This window comes from Thermobia domestica, chromosome 14, assembly GCF_964235325.1.
Source record: "Thermobia domestica chromosome 14, izTheDome1.hap1.1, whole genome shotgun sequence".
In the NCBI taxonomy this organism is placed as follows: domain Eukaryota; kingdom Metazoa; phylum Arthropoda; class Insecta; order Zygentoma; family Lepismatidae; genus Thermobia; species Thermobia domestica.
The window spans coordinates 41,768,002-41,792,606 of NC_137467.1; the positions used below are offsets into that span (position 1 = coordinate 41,768,002).

Below are 24,605 nucleotides of genomic sequence, written 5' to 3' on the forward strand. Positions count from 1 at the left end.
GTGAAATTTATTTATTTATTTATTGCAGTAGAACAGAACACGTGATATACTCAATCATACTGCTCATCTTTTACGATATAATAAATTTATAATTTCATAAATAACTAATTTTCCTGACTAAAACTTAATACACTTACTTATTATAACTAAAATTAAGAATTCTATTAGTTTCAACAACTTAACGTTATCTTCATCAGACAATCGGAATGAAAACATTAAGTTGTTGAAATTATTTTAGTTTTAACTAGCACAATACTCGTTCCTCGCACGGGAAGAATATTTTCGAGATAAAGCGGTGGATTTGGATTTAAACGGCATCGGAAGTGTCACTATTCGTACCAGAGACCCCGAAAACTACGGATTCGACACTAATATCGGTCACTGTCCATCATTTTTGTGTATCTCCCCTCTTCCAAATGGGGCTGAATTTGGATTTAAACGGCATCGGAAGTGTCATGATCATCCTAGCGACCCCGGAAAGTATGGCTTCGACAGCAATATCGGTCATTTTCGATCATTTTTAAATATCTCTCCCCCTTTCCTAAGTTGCACCGTCAAAGTGAAATAATAAAAACCATCCCAGGCCCGAACCTCGTCTGTTGAACATTTGATCGAGATTAGTCGTTTGGTTCAAGAGTTAAGTTTTATTTATTTGTTTATATCTCGCCTCCTCCCCCGCCCCTAAGTTCTACCCTCAAAGTGAATAGATAAAAACACTCCCAGGCCTGAACATCTTCTATGTTGAAAATGTGATCGAGATCTGTCGGGTGGTTCAAGAGATTAAGGGTCACAAACACAGTCGCTTTCAATTTTATAGTCTAATATAGTTAATTAAAATAAAGAGTTACAGTTTCAACAACTTAACGCGGTCTTCATCAGACAATCACAAGCAAGACAACGTTACGTCTTTGGAACTGTAATATTTTATTTTAGTTTTAATAAATACGTTTAATAAGCTCGTCTGGTCAGAAATTGCAAGCCATTTATGTAATAAGTTCCAGAGTCTTCATGGATAGAATTATAATTTTACTTTTAAATCTCGTTGGGGAGTCAACATGAATATACCGATATTACTCGCCTTTTAGAAGTCTATTGTAGGTTCCATTCATCCTCCATATTGATGATTACGTCTAATCAACAACCTAAATTCGGCAATAAGAAGTGGAACTAAGAAACCCTGTTAGTGATAATGAGAACATTCACTTTTAAATATAGCTCAGAACTCAGATCTTTGGTTATAAGAACGAATGCCAAAAAATCTATGACGCAAGGAAGAAAATAAAATCAGTAACTCATCCACGTGCAGGAATTCTACACTTCACTGTTATCATTTGGAAGACCTACTAAAAATCCATCAAGCACTTGAGCTTAATGCGATTAGCTTCTCTTTTTTATTTATTTATTTTTTTAACAAGCCCGTTTACAGAATCGCAGTACTAACGCATTTTCCTTTTATTTAGCCTACGATAAAAAAGGTTGTGTATACACGAATTCGCTTGAATATCACAAACATAACAAGAGTTCTTAGCATTAAGGGAGTAAATCAAAGCTGCTAAATGCATAATCATCATTCTCATCACTAATTCGACAGTTTTTTTTTTTTACTCCCACCTCCCTCCCGTTTGGTACAGTAGTAGTAAGTACATCCTGAAAATTATACACAGCCTCGACGGAAAACACATTAGCATACACACGAACGAGCTGAAGAATTAGGAATTTATTAACGTTACTCCAACCATGAATTCAGTCTCGTTCCAAAAACGAAACGAATATAAGTGCGTTCATGTGACGTTTCGGCACTAACAAACAGTTCAAAAGGAAAGACGATGGTACATTGCATTTTTGTTACAGATTCACCCTTTCTGTATCTCTTTATATATATATATATATATATATATATATATATATATATATATATATATATATATAATGACAGAATGAGACTCCTGAGGTCCTTTGAAGCCGTATAAATCCTGATTGAGAGAGATTCAGTTTCCACTACACATATCACAAGTAGATAGGCACACACATACACCTGAACATCAAATGTGAGTTTTCTCTACGAATTTAGGGGGTAGGGGGATGGAGAGGAGCAGAAAGAGGTTGTTAAAACAATTTACGCTTCATATAATATTCTTGGTTTCTATCGTTTAACAGACTCGGAATACTTTAGATAAAATGAATGATAGAAAAAAGAAAGAAAGACTGTTTCCTGTAATGTTAACGTTTTACACAACAGATCAACAACATTAAGTTAAAAAACACTTTTTGCCCGAAATTATACATGTACGTATATATATTCTCTCTGCTCGACATTTTGTATAGAAGTCTCATTAAGTCTTGCATCCCGAAAAAGAGCAACTGTTTCGTAAAATCAACTGACGCGTATTATTTATGTTTTCGTTAGTAAAGCTGTAGCTTTTAACAAAGATTTCTAGATAAATACGAAAATCTCAGCTCTAGAGTGTTTTTTTTTTTTCTTTTAAATCGCGCCCATACTCTTCTACGTACTAATTTCTGTTTCCTCATATCAATGAATTTTCCTGCTGTGAACGGCAGCCAATGAACAAAAAGTCACGTGAGTGGTACTGGAACCTATCACGAAACAAGATTTGATCAGATCTATTTGACTGTTGCCAAATTCTATTGGTTTTGAATGGTGTCTGATACACAATCTGTGAATGGCCATTTCGCAATTGAAGCTCACATAGGCTCAGAACTCACTACCTTCAAAAAGGAGCTCGCGCCAAAAATCACGGGGAAATTTGAAACATTGGCGGCGAAATGGGAATTTATCTTTAAAACAGGCTGAAAACGGGAAATTCTGACATTTTTAATTTTTCCAACATGTTTTGTCGTTCATTATTCTTCTTCTTTCAACCACTCTCTTTCTCATGCACAGTCAGTAACACCACGAAGGAAAATCCTTTCAGTTTAACGTCCCACGATTTATGCCCGTTAGGATAAGGGAGACGATGATTAAGGCAAGTGAATGATGATGAAAAAAATTGGTAGAATGAGAATGTGCAAGGAAAATAGAGTACCCCAAGAAAAGCCAAGGACACGATGTTGTTCACCACAAATTTACTAGACCGGGGATCGAACCAGGGGCCCCATGCACCAGAGGTAAGCGCTTTACCACTGAATCATCGTAGTCCCCGCAACACCACGAAGAAACATTCAGATTATATCCGGATCGGGAAAGATAAAATGAAAGAAGAAAGATCGACAGTTTTGGTCACAAAAAATGGAACTGCTTCCAGAGACTTACGAAAAAATTACCCTAGATCCTTACGAATTTCCTTTACGTCTGGCTCTTTTCTCACAGTCAGGGGTGGAAATTGGACGATAATATTGCAGTACGTATACGACAATTTCGTTGTAGAAAAAAAAAAGCTACTATACAGAAAATTACGGTAATTTAGGTTGCAAATGTGATACATTATTTTTATTTTTAATCCAGAACGATTACGTAAGTGATGGAAGTAGGGAAAATATCGTAACTACAAACAGATTACAATGATTAACCTTCTGCTTTATGCGACTTGCTAATTATTTCACTCCCAATTTGAGTGTTCCCAAAACGTATATTTGTCCAGTTATCTTCCTGAGAGCCAAAACTAAGAAGTAATTTATGAAAAACCCATTGAAGTAAGGATGGTATAGGTATGGACACGAGACGAGCTAAAACTCGACTCAACTCGAAAGTCGAAGCGAATTCGAGTCGAGTTTCGAGTTGAGTCAAAGGTAATTTCCTCAAGTCGAGTTCCGAACCGAGTCACTGTTTTGAGGTCGAATTTTGAGTCGAGTCGAGTTCCGAACCGAGTCACTGTTTTGAGGTCGAGTTTCGAGTCAAGTCGAGTCGAGTTTGATAAATGGCTCGCTCGTTTAGCTCGTTTTGAAATCATGGCCTGATTAGACTGGAAAATGAAAGCTATGAGAAATGAAAAACTACGGATAACCATTTCTCCAGTATAAGATGAATCTTTATTGTTTGGAGTGTTTGCCCAATGAACACCATATATCACTGACATAATTAATTGTATATGTACGTTTTTGCTTATTATATACTGCATGCGAGAAGAAAGAAAACAATGATTATACATGAATTAGAAACTCCAACAGGAAGTACGCTCAATTTTGCAAACGGTGCGATATATTGAAAAAATAATCGAAAAAATCTCCCCTTTACGGTACCCCCTTGCCGATTTTTATCAAGACGTCTTTCACTTGTGTCTGAAAAGGGACATGTACAGATGTTGTGAGGAATGACAAGGAGATTCATGCTCATATGTGAATGATGCGCTATGTAAAAAGCATAGGTTCAGCTAGTTTTAATATTAAAAATATAGATGATGAATTTTTCCTCTATAGTACAAATAGACGTTCAAAAATCCGGCTATCTCTGGATGTGAGGGAGTGCCGGATTCTGGATGATTATATATGTTACATATGTTGTATACATTTAATAGAACATGACTATCTACACAGGCCTTTAAAGAAGGAAAGTTATGCAGAAATGAAATTTTCATGTTCACCAGTAGCAAATAAATGAGAAAATAAGAAAGAAAAAGCAGGGATGCCCGTTAGCAGGTGCAAGACCCAACTGATTATAGACTACAGCGCAATCAAAATCTAGAAAACTGACTCGCCAACGTGTTAAATTCGAAAATGCGCTCCGAAATATATGCAGACAACTTCAAGAAACAGGACTATCGATGGCCAGATTTCTGAACATGGACCTGTATTAAACTTTTAGTAATATAACAGTATTTGATATGAAAGTCACTCTACTCACCTGACTAAGTGGCCTGATTCTATCGTGAATACTTTTTTCAGCTTGTATGGCAGAGGGAGGCGGATGATCAGGTGTTGGAGGTTGTTTGTAGTGTGTGGGACTCAACGGAAGGATTACTCTCTTCTTTTTCTTCATGGGAACTTCATTCCCTCCAGAGACGGAAAGAATAGATGAAGGTTTATCTGTATCTGGAGTAGTTGCTGAGCGTTTCTCGTCCAGAAGACTTTCTTCCGAAGATTTCAACCGAATATACGCACTGGAAACGAACGTTGTTGTACCATCAACCACTGTGGAATCACCATTACCACCACCGTTAGTCGTCGCTTCAACACTTCCGGAGTTCAGCTGCCGTGGTTCAAAGTTCTCATACGCGTTTTCGTTGTGTCGACGAAGCTTTCTGCGCGGATACCCTCTGGGAACGAATTCGGAATTTGGCACGGGAATATTAAACGTACGTTCTACGTTCTCATACGCTGCCGATTTACGGTCTTGGTCAGTCTCTTCACCGGTACTATCACTCTTGCGGTTTCCCTTTTTAAGGAATTCCACTGCTTGTTCAAAGTTCTCGTACGTGCCAAGCATACTTTGCCGCATTTTCATATCGACGTATTGATCTGGGTGATCTGCACTGCGACCCCGCCTCATCATTAACTCTCGATCACGAATCATAGAAGGACGAATGGACGCATCTTCGAGATCCTGGCTTCGACCTCCGCTGCGAGCCAGAAACAAGTATTCGTATGCGCTTGCTGGTCCGTCCATGAAGTCGTGTGGATGAAGATGCGTTGGTGACACAGACAAGTTCCTTCTTGGTGGTTTCTTCGGTGGTGTCGGCTATAAAGACAGAGAGAAAAGCATGAATTAGCAGAGCATTTCAAAATTCAAGTTTTAATATATGAAAAAATAACATAATAGTAATCAACTACAAATTATTGCTCTGATACAAGCGACATCAAACCAGGATCTCAAATATATTTGAATTAACATTTCTGTGGGATTCTTACAGTTCAAAATCCGAGCACGAAAGTGAAGGATTATGGGAGTGAAAGGTCTAACTTGAGCAATTTAAGTTAGATTACAGTGTTGAGGATGTTCGGACTAAATCTGACTGTTTATGACGAAAGACGCAAAAAACCGTCTATCACAATAAAAGGAAATATATTGAAAATTCCCAGAAGTGACATAAAGATGACAAATTGTTCAACAAAGCCACTTTCGGTCTCAAGGCGACTCCGGAATCCTATCCATTAGCTGTGTCTTTATGTTGTACCTACAGGTAGTGCGGGCTGTTTACTTGCTCAATAAGATTATAATGAGAAGAGTTAGGGGCTACAAATTGAGACTGGTGAAATCGTAAAATAAATAAACAAAATCCTAAGAAATTGTGATAATCATTCTAGGTGTTTCCAACAGTACGACAGGGAACTGAATCTTGCTGTCACACATAGGGTCTTCCAGCAGTCATCACCACCCAAAACTTGATCGAGATGTTCAGCAACTCCACACAACCATTCAAATTGAGCCTGAATCCTTGTTCAAAGACATGTTTTGGTACCACGTTACCTCAATGGATACACATCCAAACAATGCCAAATTTGGGAGAAATTTAGTTCATGACACCATGAACGTCCGACGGATACTAGGAAACCCATGTGTTGTTTTGGAGAATGTGTACGTGGTTTTGACCCCCCCCCAAAAAAAATCATCAGAGAAGAACCATATTTTCCCGGTTCAACAGGATATTTGTGTCCTTGTTAAGGAATTTCCTCGAGTTGATCAACCGGATTGCTGGAGTCCTTTGTCTGGAGATGGCCTTTACGCAAGTTACACTTAGTAACGGTATCAAAGAAGTTGACGTGGCTTAATATACTGAATTGGGTCATGAATTGCTGCAGATCGCTTAAATTTTATATTACAGTAATGGTTTTGGAAATTATTTTTTATCCCAACGCAGATGTACGTACTTCAACCTGAACCTTACCACACGGATATTCTTATTTTGCCATCATTTCTATGCACAAGATTTCCCCATACATACATAAAGTAATTTAAAAGAAAAAACATTTTTAGCAATTTTTTTTATTTTTATTTTTATTTTATTTTATTTTTTTTTTTTTTTTTTTTTTTTTTTTTTGTAGATGAATCACAATATTCTACCATAGGTGGAAATACTCATACCATATGCAGTCTCTGTCAAAAACGGGGCTTTTTTTCTAACAACGGAAACGGATAAGCCAGTGAATAGGCCAATCTTGACTTAGGATTTTGATGCAGAGTTTGGTGGTCCGCAATTTTTGGTTCAGAAAACTAAAATCTCTTCCAGTTAGCTTAAGTTTTTTGGTATGTCGTTACGAGATGATAGTTATGAAATTTAGAACGAAATATTAACTAGTTCATTTAATCTTCATGCTGTGTTTGGCTGAAAGAAGACGATGACATGGATACAAATGAAAACGAGTACAGAAAAAGGCTCTGAATATTTTCAAATTTACGAGTCAATCGCTACTCAGAACCCGGGTTCAGGCATTCGCGCACGCAAGAATTTATTTCGGGGGTGGTCCAAATTCAACAACGATGAATCAGACATATTAAAACTTGTAAAATTACCTCTAAAAGTAGATTAAACTTACAAGAAAGTCGGGGTTTCGAGAAGGGAAGAGTCGGATCTCAAAACCCACCCCTGCAGACGTTTATTTTCGAGTTAATGAAAGAAAGTCGCAGAACCCAACAGACATTCGTCTAGTGAGTATAAATATATTTGATTTAAATTTTATCATATAGTTAATTAGAAGAATTTAGCTTCTACATTTTTTTTTTTTTTTTTTTTTACGTTTCTGGGTCTCAAACAGTTTAACGTATTTCTCAAATTTGAAAATATTTTCGAAACAGTGGGGTAAAATCTTTTCTAATATCACCAGATGTTAGTTCTGATGTTTTTTCGAATATTACAATAAAACTATTAATATTAATATATAGTGTTATGATTTCTAGATGCGCACTTCTTCCTTTGATGAAAAATCGACCTCTCCAAAAGCACCGATGTGTCAGTGTTGCTTTCAGTTGTAAATGTACATACTTTTCCAGCATCTTTTAGGTTCCCTGTTCTCTTAATCTGTCCCTTCCCCAACCCTATATTCTTCTTTTATTGCTTCTTTTAAAATTTTATTCCGAATTTCCCGGTCATGGTGGATCGTGTGTGCTGTTCTTCTGCGAGAATCTCTACAATTTGTGCTTGTACTGGGTTCAAACGACGAAAGTGCAATTTTCAACTTCTTCAGCCAGAGAATATTTGTTTTGTGGACTAAATAGGTGGATTTTTATATGTGCAGTTACAAATATTTAGGCCTATATGAAGAGTATCATTAAACACTTGGAATAACACAACTTAGAAAAAAAAAGAACAGTGTAGTTTTTATTATTATTATTATTTCTGTGAGGTAACAGATACATAATTTTGCCAAAGAAAAGATTGAAGTTGGTCTTTAGATGAATCCGAATATTGCAGAATCTCTAACCTCTACATAGTAAACATTCTGAGTGAATACGAAGTTTGTCCTGTTATGCTCTGTCTTTTTTCCGGAACTTCTTTTATTTATTGCGAGTATTGAAATATGCCAGGTCAAAAATATTCTGAGACAACCCAACTAGTTTTTGTGAATGTGGAAAGAAGCTTTAGCACATATAAAGACGTTTTATCTCCAAACAGAAACACACTTCACTTAACAATTTAGAGATCCTTAAGAGTTAAGCACAACGGTTTTGTATGTTTCCTTTCTGTAGTGACATCCAGGGCGGATTCAGGACCGACTTCTGGGGGGGGGGGGACGGTGGGTTGTCATACTGCTACTTTTAAGGGCTCCAAACTTTATATATATAAAATAAGAAAGTTTCATCTTCTGGGGGGGGGGCGATCGCCCCCCTTGGATCCGCCCCTGGTGACATCAACATTTAGTCTATTCAATAAGCTGTATCCCTCGCGCCAAGCTGGCTCTGTGGTGGTGGACAAACACTGTGTGCATGGGTTTTCTCAAAGTTTTCTCGTTTTCTTCCACTTCAGTCATTTCCCAATTATCATGCATTTTATCATCGCACTCTCCCTTAACTATGGAACATACTTATCGGGACAGGGTCGGCATTATCTATGTGCAACACTTGCATTTGCACGTAGCGGCAAGTTTCGAGGGGTGGCAAAATCTGTCACAACTATATTGTGTAAAATAAATATTTCTTGTTGGACACAGACTTTATGATGATTGCAGTTAGTGATTTACTAAACTGACTTTCTATTTGAATACTACACTCATAAATCATGTTTAGGTCGCATTAGTTTAAAGACAAATGAACAATGCTAAAGCAAATGGTCAAACAAATCCCAGCACGAGTTGCTTGATTGTTGTCTACTACAATAATTCAATTCTTAAACAGTAGCGAACACCTTTTCCATTTAGTTATCACAGTTTTAATATGAAAACTAGTTTTTTTTTTTTTTTGTCACAAACAATTCCTTATCATTGAAGGTGGAAACAAGTTTTTTTAATGAATTAAAAAAATAACAGATGCAGAAGGAAAATCAAGAAATAAAGACAAAAGAGAAGTTGCACTGAAATTCCACACTGATATATTCAGATTGAAGCTTTGTGTTGAATTTGATAAAAAGGATTACCGTCTTTGCTGTGCAGGTGTGTTTGCTTTATCTTTCACTAACATAATACATTATTATTTAAAGAAAAGAAAAGAGAGACAACGAGATTGTATTTCTAGTGTTTAGGACTTTCTGAGTTCGAGTGCTCTTTCCCTCCCCTTCTTTGTTCAAGATGGGGTAGCATACTTATAGGCCTAATCGTGACTTTTAAAGAGTCTTCATCCCGGCGAAATTAAAATACCGCTAATTTTACAGTAATTATGTGATATCTTCAAATAGATAAAAGATAATCGAAATGTGGAACAAGAGCGCCCTAGACAATATTATTTTACATGAGAAACCGTTATCACGACTCACTTATCTGCTTTCGATTTCGAGCCATTTTGAAAATCGGCATTTATTTTCGCGTTTCTAAACAGCTGAAAACGGAAAACCGCTAGGTGACTTGTGATAAAGGTACCTCACGCAAAATAATATTGTCTATGGCGCTCTTGTTCCATATTTCAATTATATTTTATCTATTTGAAGATATCACATAATTACTGTAAAATTAGCGGTATTTTAATTTCGCCGGATGAAGACTCTGTTCTTTCTGGAGAAAGAGGGCGGCCAATGATGACATTGTATGGGGCAGCAAATTGCCTATGGTAGCCTTGTCTCTGGAAGACCATTAAACTTAACAACAACAAATTTTTGAATTAAATAAAGAAACAATTGTCAAAATAGGAGAGACGAAAAGCAGATTTTTGCCCTTTTTCACATAATTTTTAATACTTTTACTTTGTTTTCCTACGAACACTATCCTAAAAATTTTAACCCTAGTAATAACACACTAAAATACTATATATATATATATATATATATATATATATATATATATATATATATATATATATATATATATATATATAGATAGATAGATAGATAGATAGATAGATATAAAGCTTCCGATTTGAACGTAAATTTGCCTTCTGAGCTATATCTGGATGAACGATAAATAAAATAAATGAATAACTAACAGGATACTGTATCATTCTCTGTTTTTGAACATTATGAAAGGCAAAAATGCTTCTTGCAAATGTAACAAGCTAGACGAGTACAGGGTTAAAATAAAAGCTGCTAGATGTTTGTGAAAACGCCTATAAAAACGTTAACATGTATGAAAAAAAAACTACGTAGTCATACACAATTACAAATACTATGTTACCTGTTTTTACCAATTTTTACGCATTTTACACACTACCATGACATTACCTATACACACAAAGTATATAATACTAAATACAGAATTGCTTTGTGTTTTACGAGTACAACAGTAATTACCAGCCTTTTAATTATATAAACGGTCCCTAACTGAACATTCGCATATGGAACTTTTTTTTTTGTGTGTGTGTGTCGAATCTACAAATAAATGACTCCGCAAGCGACACCTTTTTTTCGGTGTTGTTATGTTTGTTAAATGCTTACACATCTAATGACAATTACAGCGGAATTAATTGCAAGTACTGAGAGGTTAATTGTGTGTGCGAAGCTGCCATTTACCCAGCTGAGAGGTAGTTTTCCTCTATACAGTGTGCCTCTCTCGCCTCATTATAGCCAAGAGACGCGATTAAAAGCTACGACGCGGAGTAAACATGCATGAGGAAATTGGTTCTAATTCTTGTGGGCGTGGTCGCTGTGGGAGAGATGTCTGTCTGCACGGAAGCACACATAACACGCACACACGCCCATTGCGGCATACACAATCAGAATTGGTTGTTACATTTAACTCTATGCTCGTTTGGCCGGCGGGGCAATTCCTTTCAGCTTTTCCCTACGTGTATTCTTACTAATCTAATTTCTAATATTTCAAAGATCACACAAGAACATAATGTAGTTTTCTAATACTTTGCATAAAAGCTCTTCAAGGTTCTGCCCGAAATTTTTCTCCCTGAATTTTCTAAACAAATGAACAACAATGAAAATATGCAATTTTGAAAAGAATGGTGTTTACGAAAGAGCTCGTATTAATTAGTAGACCTACTAATTTGAAATGAAAAAGCGTAATAAGACCAAAGACAGGAATAGCTTCAGATCTGCACAGATATAAATTATCACATATGCACCCGTACCCGCGTAAATATCTCTATCCGGATCTGCAGATAATGAGATTTATATATATATATATATATATAGTGCTTGTAGGAGCCCTAAGGTTTCTTTAGGGCATCCAAATTAAAGAGGAAAGTAAGCTACATTAAAATTTGTAAAATCATCTCTAAAATTACACTAAATTTACAGAAAAGTTGGAATTTCGGGGGAGGGGAGTCAGATCTCCTGGACCCACGCCACTGGTACTACGACAATTTTGCTTTTTTTTAAAAAAAAGTTTCCAATAAGGCTGCAAAAACTGCAAATGCCTCCTTGTGGTTTTGTAAGTTCTACGATATAATTTGAATGAAATTTGAGCTAAACCTATCGCAAGTCAGCACCGCTAAATAAAACTGACTAAAATTTATGTAGACACCAACTACGAAATTAATGGAAAATATACGAAAGTTTTCAATTTATCGTTTCACGGTTATGCCGTGTAAATTAAAGGAGAAACTGATGATGATGACGAATGAGTCGGTGGAATGAAGTAAGTGGGAGGAAAAGGAAGAATTCTGAGAAAATCCATGCACACGGTATTTGTCCACAACAAAGCTTACTTGGTACGAGCAGGAACCGAACCAGAGATCCACGTACCTGAGGTGAACAGTCGACTACTGAGGCAACGGTGTCCCAGGAAAATATACGAATTTATTTAAAGGCATTAAAGAGTTTAGCATTTCTCTCAACCGTCTTGATTCAACCGTCTTTGCGCAGCCAAACAATTGGATATTTGCAATGGTTTGTATGATAGTACAAAAAAGCCTTCAGAGAGAGAGAGAGAGAGGAAATATGGTAGAAGGCTTCTTAATTGGATGATATATGGTCAACACATCTTTTAAGATTGAGATCTTTTGAACCACAGATTGAAGTTCTTAGTTCAAGTTTATGTGTGCTTATCCTCAAAGAAGGAAAGGATCTACTGATATTTTACTATTCGAATCATGACATAGGGTTCGAACCCAGTACTCTCACCCTATAAGTCGTTCCTCACCACACTAACTCACCTCCAAAATAGCTGGATTACAGGACCGCATCACTTGCTTAATTCAAGTAGTTTACTCAATTATTTTATGATGGGCGGGAATTAACACCAACAACTTCAAAACATTTGGTAAGCTTCAAATTCTACATTATACAAAGTACACACGCATCAAAACTTATTCTGACAAGTTATCTAAAACGCTGTTACGATTGGCGAGTTTATTTACGAACAAATACCATAAAATCGTACATCCGTTAGCTTAAAGTCAACAGCAGTGAAACAACGGTAGACTTTCAAACTACAGGATGGCTCGAAAGTAGGTATACACCCCTGCATTGATCAACTATAACATTCTAGTTTATGGGTTTATTTGCTAACGCTCTTCCAAGCTTAAAATGTAAGAAAAAACATATTAAGAACAAATAATAAAGAAACTAAGTCTACCTGATGGATTACAGTAAGAAATGATATAAGATGCAATGAGCTGATCAGTACGATACTGTATACCTACTTTAGGGCCATCCTGTATACGAATTCAATACTGAAACAGGATATAACAGATCTATAGCCTCCGTTTCCAACAGAGAGATGAGGTCAAATCCATCAATAACAGATTCTCGGCATTTCCTACAATTATTACTATATAGCAGGGGCGCATTTACTGGGAGGGTCCACCGGGTCCGAACCCATTCAGAACTTCCTAACTCAACATACATTTGTACACTTTCTCAATAAAACTATTCTTGTCTAACAGGGAAATGATTGATGTAGCATGAAAATTTGATCTTACACTTCATCTGTACTCTTTCTCTTATAAAAACAATTTTGTCCTCTGAAAATGTAGGTGGAAATATTTTATAATTACGTATCATCTTTTTTGGTGTAGAATAATACCCGTTCAATACTACAGACGTAGTGTCTTCTAGTATGAACTCCCCCCTCCCCATCAAAGTTTGGAATCCCAACAAAAATTTCTGAGTGCGCGTCTGCTATATAGGAATGAGTATTGGAACCGGAAGTTGCACTAGTTTTTATTATTTCCAATTTCAGCAGAATAATAATAATAATAATAATAAAAAAGAGTTGAGATGAAAATTTTGGGATCGTGAAACGATATCAAAAACCGTTGTCCATCTCCTATTACCGTTTCCGCTCTTTGGAAATCAATATTTGAACCGGAAGTGGTAGTAGTTTCTATTAATTCTGTTTGCAATAGAGGAATAAAGTACGACATAAAATCTATTTTTACGTTAATGAATCTATATACAAGACACACTAACATGAAAATCTTAAGGACGAGATAAACTAATATAAAACATCGTGTAGTCGATGGAAATAATTTAAACCTCGGCAGCATGTTGCCAGATGTCTCCCGCACGTGCACAGGGAGCAAGACGTTCCATTGCGGTCGTAGCGCCAAATGTGTCTGCTTTAACACGAAGCAGTTGAGTGAAACGGAAGAGATAATAATGTATGTCAGACAGAGATCTGCTAAGGTACATTGTGGTGGTGTTACTCACAACTTGGCCTCGAGACATTTGGATGACTTTACGGGAAGGAGTGGCCCAGAAGTTTGGTATTGCTCATAGTATTGTTTCACATCTAGCAAGAGCATTCCGAACCACAGACAATGCTGTGCGAAGGAGGATTAGTCGTTGACTATGATCCACTACAGCAGAGATCGATCGCTACATTGTGAAATATGCAAGACGGGATTAATGCCACACTGCGGGTGCAACTGAAAACATATCTAATAGGGTTGCAAGTCGTCCAATCTCACGCTTCACAATGGCACGTCGACTGCATGGAAGGAGTCATTTTGGCCGATGGGCATTACATTCTATTACGCTGATACCCGCACAACGGAGAGTTGGCGGCACTGTTTGCGGTAGTGTCACGAACACCAGGAACTGGATCGAAGAGCAGTAGGGTCGAGACCTCTTCTCCAATTAGAGCAGATTCAGTTTGAGTAGTGATTCTGAATGTATATTTATCTGACAAGAGATGAGAACACGCAACGTACCCAGGAACATCGTCGAGCATGATCATTTTGGCGGACCGGTGTTCTTGTGTGGGGGAAAAAATAATGTTGCATGGGAATACCGACTTCCAAATTTTTAAACGGTCAATGCTATTGTGACACTGTACACCTCCACGTGCATCTTTTCAGAGGCAATGACGGTAGTGGAGCTCTTGGAACGAGAGGATATTCGGCGAATAAACTGACCTCCCTGTTCCCCTGATTTGAATCCCATCGAGTACATCTGTCATGCTACTTGAAAACGCCTTCGAGCAAGTACAGATACACCAAGGACTATCCAGCGGTTATCAACAATGCTGATGGAGTAACGGAACTTGATATTACAATAACTCATTACCAACTTTGTGAGCCGCATGAGAGAATGTTGCAGAGCACACATCGCTCTGCATGGTGACACCACATCTTTTTAAAAACCTTTAATTCTTTTGGTAATGTCAGGGCAGCATCGTCAGTTGCAGTGCTTTGAGTGGAAATTACTGTTTCTGTATAAAAGTGTTACTTTTGTACTTCTAATTATGTGTTTCCTTATGCTGTTTCCTGTATCCTACTCGTATTGTTACACTATTTTCAATGTATGGTTAAAGTTTCACCACCGTACTTTTACACTACTTTCTAAGTATGGTTCACGTTTCACCAACGTACTTTTACACTACTTTCTACGTATGATTCGTTTCACCAGCGTACTTTTACACTACTTTCTACGTATGGTTCGTTTCACCAGCGTACTTTTACACTACTTTCTATGTATGATTCACGTTTCACCAACGTAGATTTACACTATTTTCTATGTATGGTTTAAGTTTCACCCATCTAGGTCTATGCCACTTGGCAGTGGAACAGCAAGACAGTCGGACATAGAAGTTGTATAAGACTTCCGATACTTAAGGATACACCATTTGGAAGTATAAAAAGTACGTACCGAACCTACCAATGTCTTCGCATCTTATTTTATGGCGTAGAAAGAATCTTGGATATTGTTTCTGTTGCTTTCGATAACAAACACATATAGCTACAGCTTAATTGGAGTATTGAAGCATAATAATAAATTTGGTTAAATTAAAAGTACGCGTAATTCGATTTTCAAAATAATAATTACTTTTATAAATGCATCAAACAAACTCGAAAAATCCATGAAATTCAATATTGTTCAAGGTGAGTTGTGGATTTGAAGTGGCCAAGAATCACTCACACTGTCTTAATAACTGCGTTTTGTAGTTCTTTTTTATTTTAATTAATTTCATTATAATTAGTTGTTACAGAGGAAACAAACGTCTGATTGAACCATAGATCTATTCACTTTTTGAAATTCATATTTTCATCTTGTTGAAAACGGAGCGCTAGTAATTAAGGTTTTGAGTTCTTGTTATATCAGAAATAAATCATTTCATTTCTTTTTAAGTGGTGAATTTTCAAGAGGAGGAGGGGGGGGGGAATGAGAAGAATTACTACCTCTTTTAATTCAACAAAGGTAAACGATGTACTTGAGCTTCCAATTAATTTTAAGTTTACATTTCTTTTACGAAGAATGAGAGATAGAAAGGAAGAGAGAAAGAGAAAAAAATCAAACCAATCTGTTCACTGAAATTATTATACGCCGGCTACTTTAAAGCAGCCGAAAAGGAAAAAAAAAAACTTTTCAATGACAAGGGTGAAAAAATCAATGTTTTTTTTTTTTTTTCTGTCTCCCTCTGATCTCTTCTCTTGATTTGGTTCAAAATCTACACACACGCCAGGAGTCAAGTCTACTTACACATTAGGAATTTTTAGAGATCTAGTGTATTTATTTTCTCGGATCTTAAATGGAATGAAAACTGAACTTCTAGTGGAGTGATTCACACCTAAAAAGGTGTGAAAGTAATATCTCATCTCGAAGAGTGTATGTTTCTATAAGAATTACTCTTTCTTGTCTCTAGTTATGGTACAGGTCGTATGTCACGAATTTTGCCCTTCAGGCCACACGGCTTTGTCTCACGTTTGAGACCTGGTCCGATTTGGCGACTGAAATACATATGAACAGATCTGCTGACCTACAATCGGCCGAAATAATAGTTGTATAGCGTAACTGCAGTTTTTTAAATTTTTTTTTTTTTTTTTTTTTTTTTTTTATTAATGATGTCTACTACTCGAGCTCCAATATTCACGTGCTTGATTCCCCGTGTGACATTTCTCAATATTTGAATATAATTTTATATTGGATTACTGATCTCCACTACTCGAGCTCCAATACCCTCGTGTCTGATTTCCTGTGTGACATTTCTGAATCAAGCTACCATGTCCTTACTTTTTTGAATATCATTTTATATTTGCCCACAGTGAAACATAATGTGGTTTTGAACGCAGACTGTACAAAAAATATTTAACAAAACAATGTTTGGATTTAGTGGCATGTCTTATATTCTACCCAAAACGTTTTACGGATTCGTTCGAATAAACTTTAAGGATTCCTCTTAAAAAGAGATACGAAGTTCGTGACAAGTTTCATCTCTGATTGAAATAAATACGATATAAATCCTCCCCTCCAAAAAGATCACATTTTTTAAAAATCTATCTTCAACGACTGAAATACTTCATTAGCTGAGGAGCGCGGTGGCTCAGTGATAAAACATTGACTTCTGATGAGAAAAGTCCCTAGTTCGATCCCAGACTGAGTTGTGGTGGACAACATCATGTCCGTGAGTTATCTTGCGGTCTATCCGTTCCCTCCCATGAGCAGTCGCGTGTTGCTTGTGACGGGGAGCAATGGTATCGATGCTGACGTCTCCATTAAATCTCGATCAATCAATCAACTGTTTCCTCCCACACACTCATTTTACGAAATTTTTCGTCATCATTTACTTTCATTATTCATCCCTCCGTCTCTTTTAGGCTACACCATGGGACGTTACATATTTCGTTTTTCTTCGTAAGACTTCATGGAGTAAATTAAAAAACAAAAAGTGACCTTAAATGCAAGTATATGGCATATAAAGTCATTCACATAAGTTCAACTATAACAATTATCCTGAGTACGCATGGCACATTGAATGTACATTGATGTGTTTTTTCAGTGTATTTTGAAATGAAAAATGAAATGAATTTTTCCGTTTAATGTCCGACTATTATGTCATATTTATGCTAAGGGAGACGATGATTAAGGCAAGTGAATGATTACGGAAGAATTTGTGGAACGAGAATGTGGAAGGAAATGGGAGTACCCCCAAGAAAATCCACGGACACGATGTTGTCCACCACAAGCTAACTTGGCCGGGTATCGAACCGGAAACCCCACGCACCAGAGGTAAACGCCCTACCACTGAGTCACCGTGCCCCCCCCCCCCCCAAGTGCACTTTGAAGTAAGCCATTTGAATGAACAGAAATATTTACATACATTATATAGGGACCATAAGAGAATGAACTAGGTTTGGCTATAAGACAAGGGTTGAGAGTGTCTTGTCTTGTAAAAGTATTTTTCGTCTCTCTAGTTAAAAAATCCCATCTCGTCTCATCAAGCGGACACTCCTATAATCTATGGTTCTCTAGTTATGCTGAACACGAGTAGAGTGGCATGTAGACCATACTAATTAATAAAAGTCATCCCCATTCAGTGGTGGATCTACAAGATAAAAACTGGGGGCCAGCCAGAAACCACACATTATGATAGGTATATCATGAATGTACCATACTTTCAAAAAAAAATATAAATAATAGCTTCAATTATTTTTGTCACTCAAAAAACTGGAGGGACCTAGGCCCCCACAGCCAGGGATAAATCCGCCACTGTCCCCACTTTAAGAAATGCTGTTGAAAACAAACAGCAGTGTTACGTGTACACCGCGTGAAGGAGTTTGGTTTGTATGGCGTGATATTTTCTCAATTAATATTGCAACTAGAAGTGGTATTAGATCTCTATCACTTCTGGTTTTAGTAGGAAGATCAGAGTACAGATGGAATATATTCTTGGACGCTTAATTGAGTGCAGAAAACGGTTTCTCGTTATTTGTTATAGATTTTACTCTATAGCGATCAACAGTAAAACCGGAAGTGGTTGATTTTTATCACTTTGGTTTTTAGTAGAGAGATTCGAATGGAAATGTAATATACATTTGGGACACTTGAGTGACTCTAGAAAACGGTTCCTCGTTATCTGTTATAGATTTTACTCTATAGCGAACAACAGTAAAACCGAGCAACAACAACACTTGGTCTTCATTATCTCAATGGGACTCGCGCTTGCCAGCCTCACGGGACCTTGCGCTTGCTAGTCTCAATGGAACTCATACTTAATGAATTCTAAACTCAATGAACCTAGTCCTCATACGCCCCAACGAAACTGACTCTTGGCAGTCAAGAGAAAAAAGCTTCAGTGAAATTAGCGCTCGCTAGTCTCAATCGGGTTCGCAGTTACCATTCTCTATGCGACTCATGCTCGCCAACCTCAACAGAATTAGTGCTCATTAGTCTCAATGAGATTCGCACTCGCCAGCTTCAATGGAACTCACGCTCGACAAAGCCTCTTCAATGAGATTGACAATTACCAGCCCTCTACAGAACTCACGCTCGCCAACCTCAACAGAGTTAGTACTCATTAGTCTCAATAGGATTCGCACTCGACACCTTAATCGAACTCACGTTCCCATATCTTAAAAGAAAAAAAGAAAAGAAAAAAACTGTCTCTAGCAAGCCTCAGTAGAACTTTCGCTCGCTATTTTCAATGGGACTGACATTTACCAGCCTCTACAGAACTCATGCTCGCCAACCTCAATAGAACTAGTGCTCATTAGTTTCAATCACGTCAGCCTCAACGGAACTCATACTCAACAAACACAAGAACTCGTGTTCGCTAGTCTCAATGAGATTCGCAGTTACCAGCCTCTATGCGATTCACGCTCACCAACCTCAACAGAGTTAATGCTCATTAGTCTCAACAGAATTCGCACAGTCAGTCTTAATGGAACTCACGCTCACTAATCTAAAAAATAAAAGAACTCTCTCTCTCTCTCGCAAGCCTCAGTGGATATTGCGCTCACTAGTTTGAATGGGATTAGCAATCACCAACCTTTACGGAACTCACACTTGATACACCCGAGAACTCGTGTTCACTAGTCTCAATGGGACTCGCATTTATCACCCTCAATCGAACTCACGGCCGCCAACCTTAATAGAACTAAGAAAACTTCAATAGCACTTATGCTTGAAAGACTCAATGGGAGTCGCGCCTGCTAACTTCAGTAGGATTCACGCTCGCCAACTTCAATAAAACTCGCTCTCCCTAGTCTCAATGGGACTCACACTCGCCAACTTCAACAAAGCTAGTCCTCGCTAGTCTCAATGGGACTTATACTAGCCAACCTTAATAGAACTCGCCAGCCTTAATGGTAATCATGCTTGCTAGATTAATTGGGAATCGCGACTGCTAACTTCAACTGAACTTTTGCTCACCAACTTCAACAAAATTCGTGCTCGCTAGTCTCAATGGGACTTGCACTCACCAGCCTCAATCGAACTCACACTCGCCAATCTTATTAGAACTCACTACCCTCAATGGTACTCACACTTGCCAGACTCATTGGGAATCGCGCCTACTAACTTCAATTGAACTCTTGTTCACCAACTTCAATAAATCTCGCTCTCCCTAGTCTCAATAGAACTCACGCTCGGCAACTTAGATAAAATTCGTGCTCGGTAGTCTCAATCAGACTGCACTTAACAGCCTCAATCGAACTTACACTCACAAATTTTATTAGAACTCGCCAGCCTGGATAGTACTCACGCTTGCCACTCATTGGGAACAGCGCCTGCTAACTTCAATGGAACTTATGCTCACCAACTTCAATAAATCTCGTTCTCCCTAGTCTCAATGGGATTCATGCTTACCAACTTCAATAAAACTCGCTCTCTCTAATCTCAATGGGACTCACGCTCGCCAATCTCAATAAAAAATCGTGCTCGCTAGTCTCAATGGGACTTGCACTCACCAGCCTCAATGGAACTCAAAATCTTCAACGTCAATAGAGCTCGAATATTTGATGCTCTAAATGTAATTCACACTCGTAAGCCTCAAGATGGAACTCGCATTTGCCAGCCTCAATGGGACTCGCATTCAATTCTTGAGCTTGACCTCTGTTAAAAGCGAGATCTGAACTCGTGAGATTGAACAACTCTACAATTACCTACAATTAGGCAGCAATGAAAGAAAGTACATTGCATAAAAATACTCGCACGTAAACGAAAATTCAATATCAGACTAAATTCCATACACTACATTATATCAATTTTACACATATTTGCAAACTTATCCACTCAGTTTCGATTCACAGTGGAATTACACGTAGTTCGGATGATACGTGAAACTCCAGGCCCACATCATATTTAAACTCGCTGCTACGAAAAAACAAGTAATGAACTTCCATTAAACACAAAACAGAAACAAACAAACTCACCTGCCTTCTTATAAACGAAGCTTTCATAATAATATAAAACTACATTAAGGATTAAGAGCACTCTAGTCTTCCATGTTACACGTGCTTGCAACACGCGCTACAAAAAATAACTTCTTTTTCGTTACAATCAATAACGCACCTCTATCCTTCTAGATATGCAACCCGAAAGTTCATGATGATTTGTTACGGACCAATGTGCTGGACTGATGCCTGTAAATCGAGGCGACATTTAAATGTCATACGACGCCAAAGGGCTCCACTGCAGGTATGTAAAACCGCATCTTGGCGAGTTTATTCCAAACGAAAGTTAAGGTGAACACACGAACTATTTTCTGACTTTTACAAAGGGAGTGTGGCCAGCAGTATCTTTGAGCTGAAGAACGTTCAGAGTTCATCATAAGAGGTAAGAAGATTGATTCAGTGTTTATTTTAAAGCTAAGAATTCATTTGTCCTTTTTTTTTTTTTTTTTTTTTATTGCCAAATCTACTAGCAACGTAGGGAATGATTTTAACTGTAATGTCTGACAAGCTCAACTATATTTCATTGTAACAGTTATGTTATGTAGGCTAAAAGGGATTGTTATAGTTGCTACAATAACCATTGGCTACTCAATCATGAAATCCAAATAACGAGATATACCTACAAGTGTTATTATTATTATTATTATTATTATTATTATTATTATTATTATTATTATTATTATTATTATTATTATTATTATTATTATTACAGGGATCATAGTGGTCTGGTCTCTTGTAAATAGTTGAAAAGTGACCAAAAAGTGAACAAAAGCACATGAAAAAGTGACTAAAATCTTACCATGCCTCTTTTTTCCTTTGTCAATTTCTCCATCACCTCTCTGTTGTTTTGTTTCACCTTTTCTTCTTTACTTCTTTTTGAGCTTCTTTCTTTCTTAAGTTTTCTAAGTATGCTTTGTAGTTACGGTAAGCAGACTTAGCAGATGTAAGAAGCTTCTGAGTAAGTGGAACCAGTTCTGGCCTCTTTCCGAATTTCTTCATTCCAGACATTATATTTAATTTAGCATTGAGAGTTCTCAAGGCCATGAAATATTTAAATTCATCACCTACTCTTAAGAAGAACATACAAGAAGCATAACACAATACGAACATGATGAACCACACAACCACACAGACACAACGTTGAGCGGAGCGTTAACTATTACGAGAGAAAACTAAAAGACTATTATGACAGAAGAAAGAATAGACACAGAAGGGTTCTCAACCCCGCTTTGAGAGCTTAAACATCCACCGACTATCCACTGTGGTTTAGAAAGAATAAAAGCTGAAGTGAGAATAAAGCTGACTGTTTCACACGTGGCAGCAAGTACTGAAGCTTTCAGAAGAGTAATGAGTAACAAGTTTCTGCCTTTTTCCGTTTATTTTTATATTTTTCTTATAAAACTGCCAATGCAAAACATAAATCACACGAAAAAGTCACTTTACCTCCCAAAAAAGTAACTTCTAGTGACAAATTTGAAAAAAAAAAGTAACTTAAAGTGAAAAACTTGAAAAAAGTAACTTTTAGTTAAAAAAAAAAAAGTGACTCGCTGTAAGCCATGTTATATTTTATTTTTATTATTATTATTATTATTATTATTATTATTATTATTATTATTATTATTATTATTATTATTCCTTTAGGGCAACATTTTAGAAAATACTTCCTCTTCGTTCTTTGTCCGTTCTTTGCACAGGAAGATTTAGGATTTAGATTTCTGGGCTTTCGGTATCTATGGCCATGTTAGCCTGTCACGTTTGAGGGATGAAATCCCTCGTCGAGCACACTGTTCAGGAAAAAGGAAAAGAAGAAAGGATCGGGGAAGAAAGGAAGCGGCCTGAGACCTATATGTTAGGTACCACCCCAGCATTTGCCTGGTGTGAATGAGGAAAATCCGGGAAAACCTCATATAGGATAGCTACCCTGAAAAAGCTTCGTCCATTTTTTCGATCGAGTGCTCCCACAAGGAAGAGAACTCGCGACCGATCGTACCTTTGCATGGGAAGAATGGAAAAATGTTTGAAAGGTATATTTGAACTGCTTTTCCTCCATTGGGATGAGTATTTGAATCGAAATGAAATAATAAAAATCCGTGCTAAGTTCAAAATTCATTTCAAACTATGCAGCCGTTATTCTTTGCGAAAATTTACTACCTTCCCACCCCCTTAGGATACACACTACAATCAAAGTGTAGTAATAAAACCCCAAGTCAACCTAAGGGCTAAGTATGTTCAAAAACTCATTACGGTTTAACAGTTTACCCACTTTCGTCATTTTATGAATACACATTGGTAAATGAAAACCAAATTTTAGAAATTACCTCCCTTGGAGGCGGAACTTCTGAAAACGCTGGTAAACATGTAAACTTATTTTTAGTAACGAGTTTATATTTAGAGTTACATCTGCCTAACTTGAGGAGTTCGTGAGATATTGATTTTTTGGTATAAATTTGTGAATATAGATTTTTGACGAAAATAATGTTAAAAACAGTGCGAAATAGGTGTTACCCAATGTTCGAAAATTCATTTCAAATGGTTCAGCCGATTTCCCGTGATAATGAGACAGATAATGCCGTTTTAAATGTGGAGAAGGAAGCAACTATAGAGATTAAGGGCCCTTCCCGCCCTTAAAAACGGAGTATTCGAGAACGATTAGATATGTTCCTGCTTATTTTAATTAGCTTGAAGTGCTCGTGAGATACTTTATTTTGGCATAAATTTTAAGTCCCTTTACTCTCACTTGGGATATATATATCTTTTTAAGCCTCCACTTCCCCTTGCTGTTGCCACCTTTTGTGGTCTTATTAAAGAGAGAAGACCATTTTGATTTCTCCAGTTATATTCATTACAATCTCTAGTTCAATAGTAACGTCTATTTTTTTTTTTTTTTTTTTTTTTTTTAATTAGTCAGAAACTTTACATCAAGCTCAATCTTCTCTTTGATCGGAGTCAAATTTATTCAAACGGTTCTAACTCTAACACTTCTCTCAACTAGACCAAAAAAATCGTGATCATAATAGGATTCACACTAAAAATAACGCACAGCCTCTGAGCAAACCACGATGTTTTTTATTAAAATATTGATGTGTAACAGTTTTGACAACTAATTAAATCTCTGGTTTCATCAAACACATTATCTAATGAAGCTAAATGTTTAGTTAGTTAGCGAAACTGTTACACATTGATATTTTAATAAAATAACATTGTGCTTTACTCAGAGGCTGTGTGTTATTTATATTGTGAATCACAAAAGCAAAGTTAATATGAGAACCCGGAGGTTCCCACTCAAATTCTGGTATTACGGTAATTTCGTTGACTTTCCCTGAATTTCCAGAACTGAGTAAGTAAAGTTTCCCTGACTCGCAACACGGTGAATACTGCCTTTTATGACACACAAAGAGTGCAAACGTGAATGATTGGACCGTCATTCGAACCCGGGATCTCCGGCATACAGTTCCGATGCGTTAACCACTAAGCCATCCAGTCCGCCTCCCAGAGCAGCCACACATTCTCTCCCTCCTGAAGTTGGTGCTCTCCACTCAGACCACATGACTTGTACCACAGCGTAAGT

General features: G+C 37.2%; 1 protein-coding gene across 3 annotated transcripts in view; it reads right to left on the reverse strand.

The window, feature by feature from the left end:
* The window catches only part of LOC145669648 (ankyrin repeat and sterile alpha motif domain-containing protein 1B-like), a 332,601-nt gene that overhangs the window by 114,027 nt on the left and 193,969 nt on the right, over positions 1 to 24,605 (reverse strand). For all 3 annotated transcript variants that reach the window (XM_081737896.1, XM_081737895.1, XM_081737894.1), the window contains exon 9: positions 4,799 to 5,632. In XM_081737896.1, the coding sequence (XP_081594022.1) occupies positions 4,799 to 5,632 (834 nt within the window). The remainder of the gene's footprint in view (positions 1 to 4,798; positions 5,633 to 24,605) is intronic.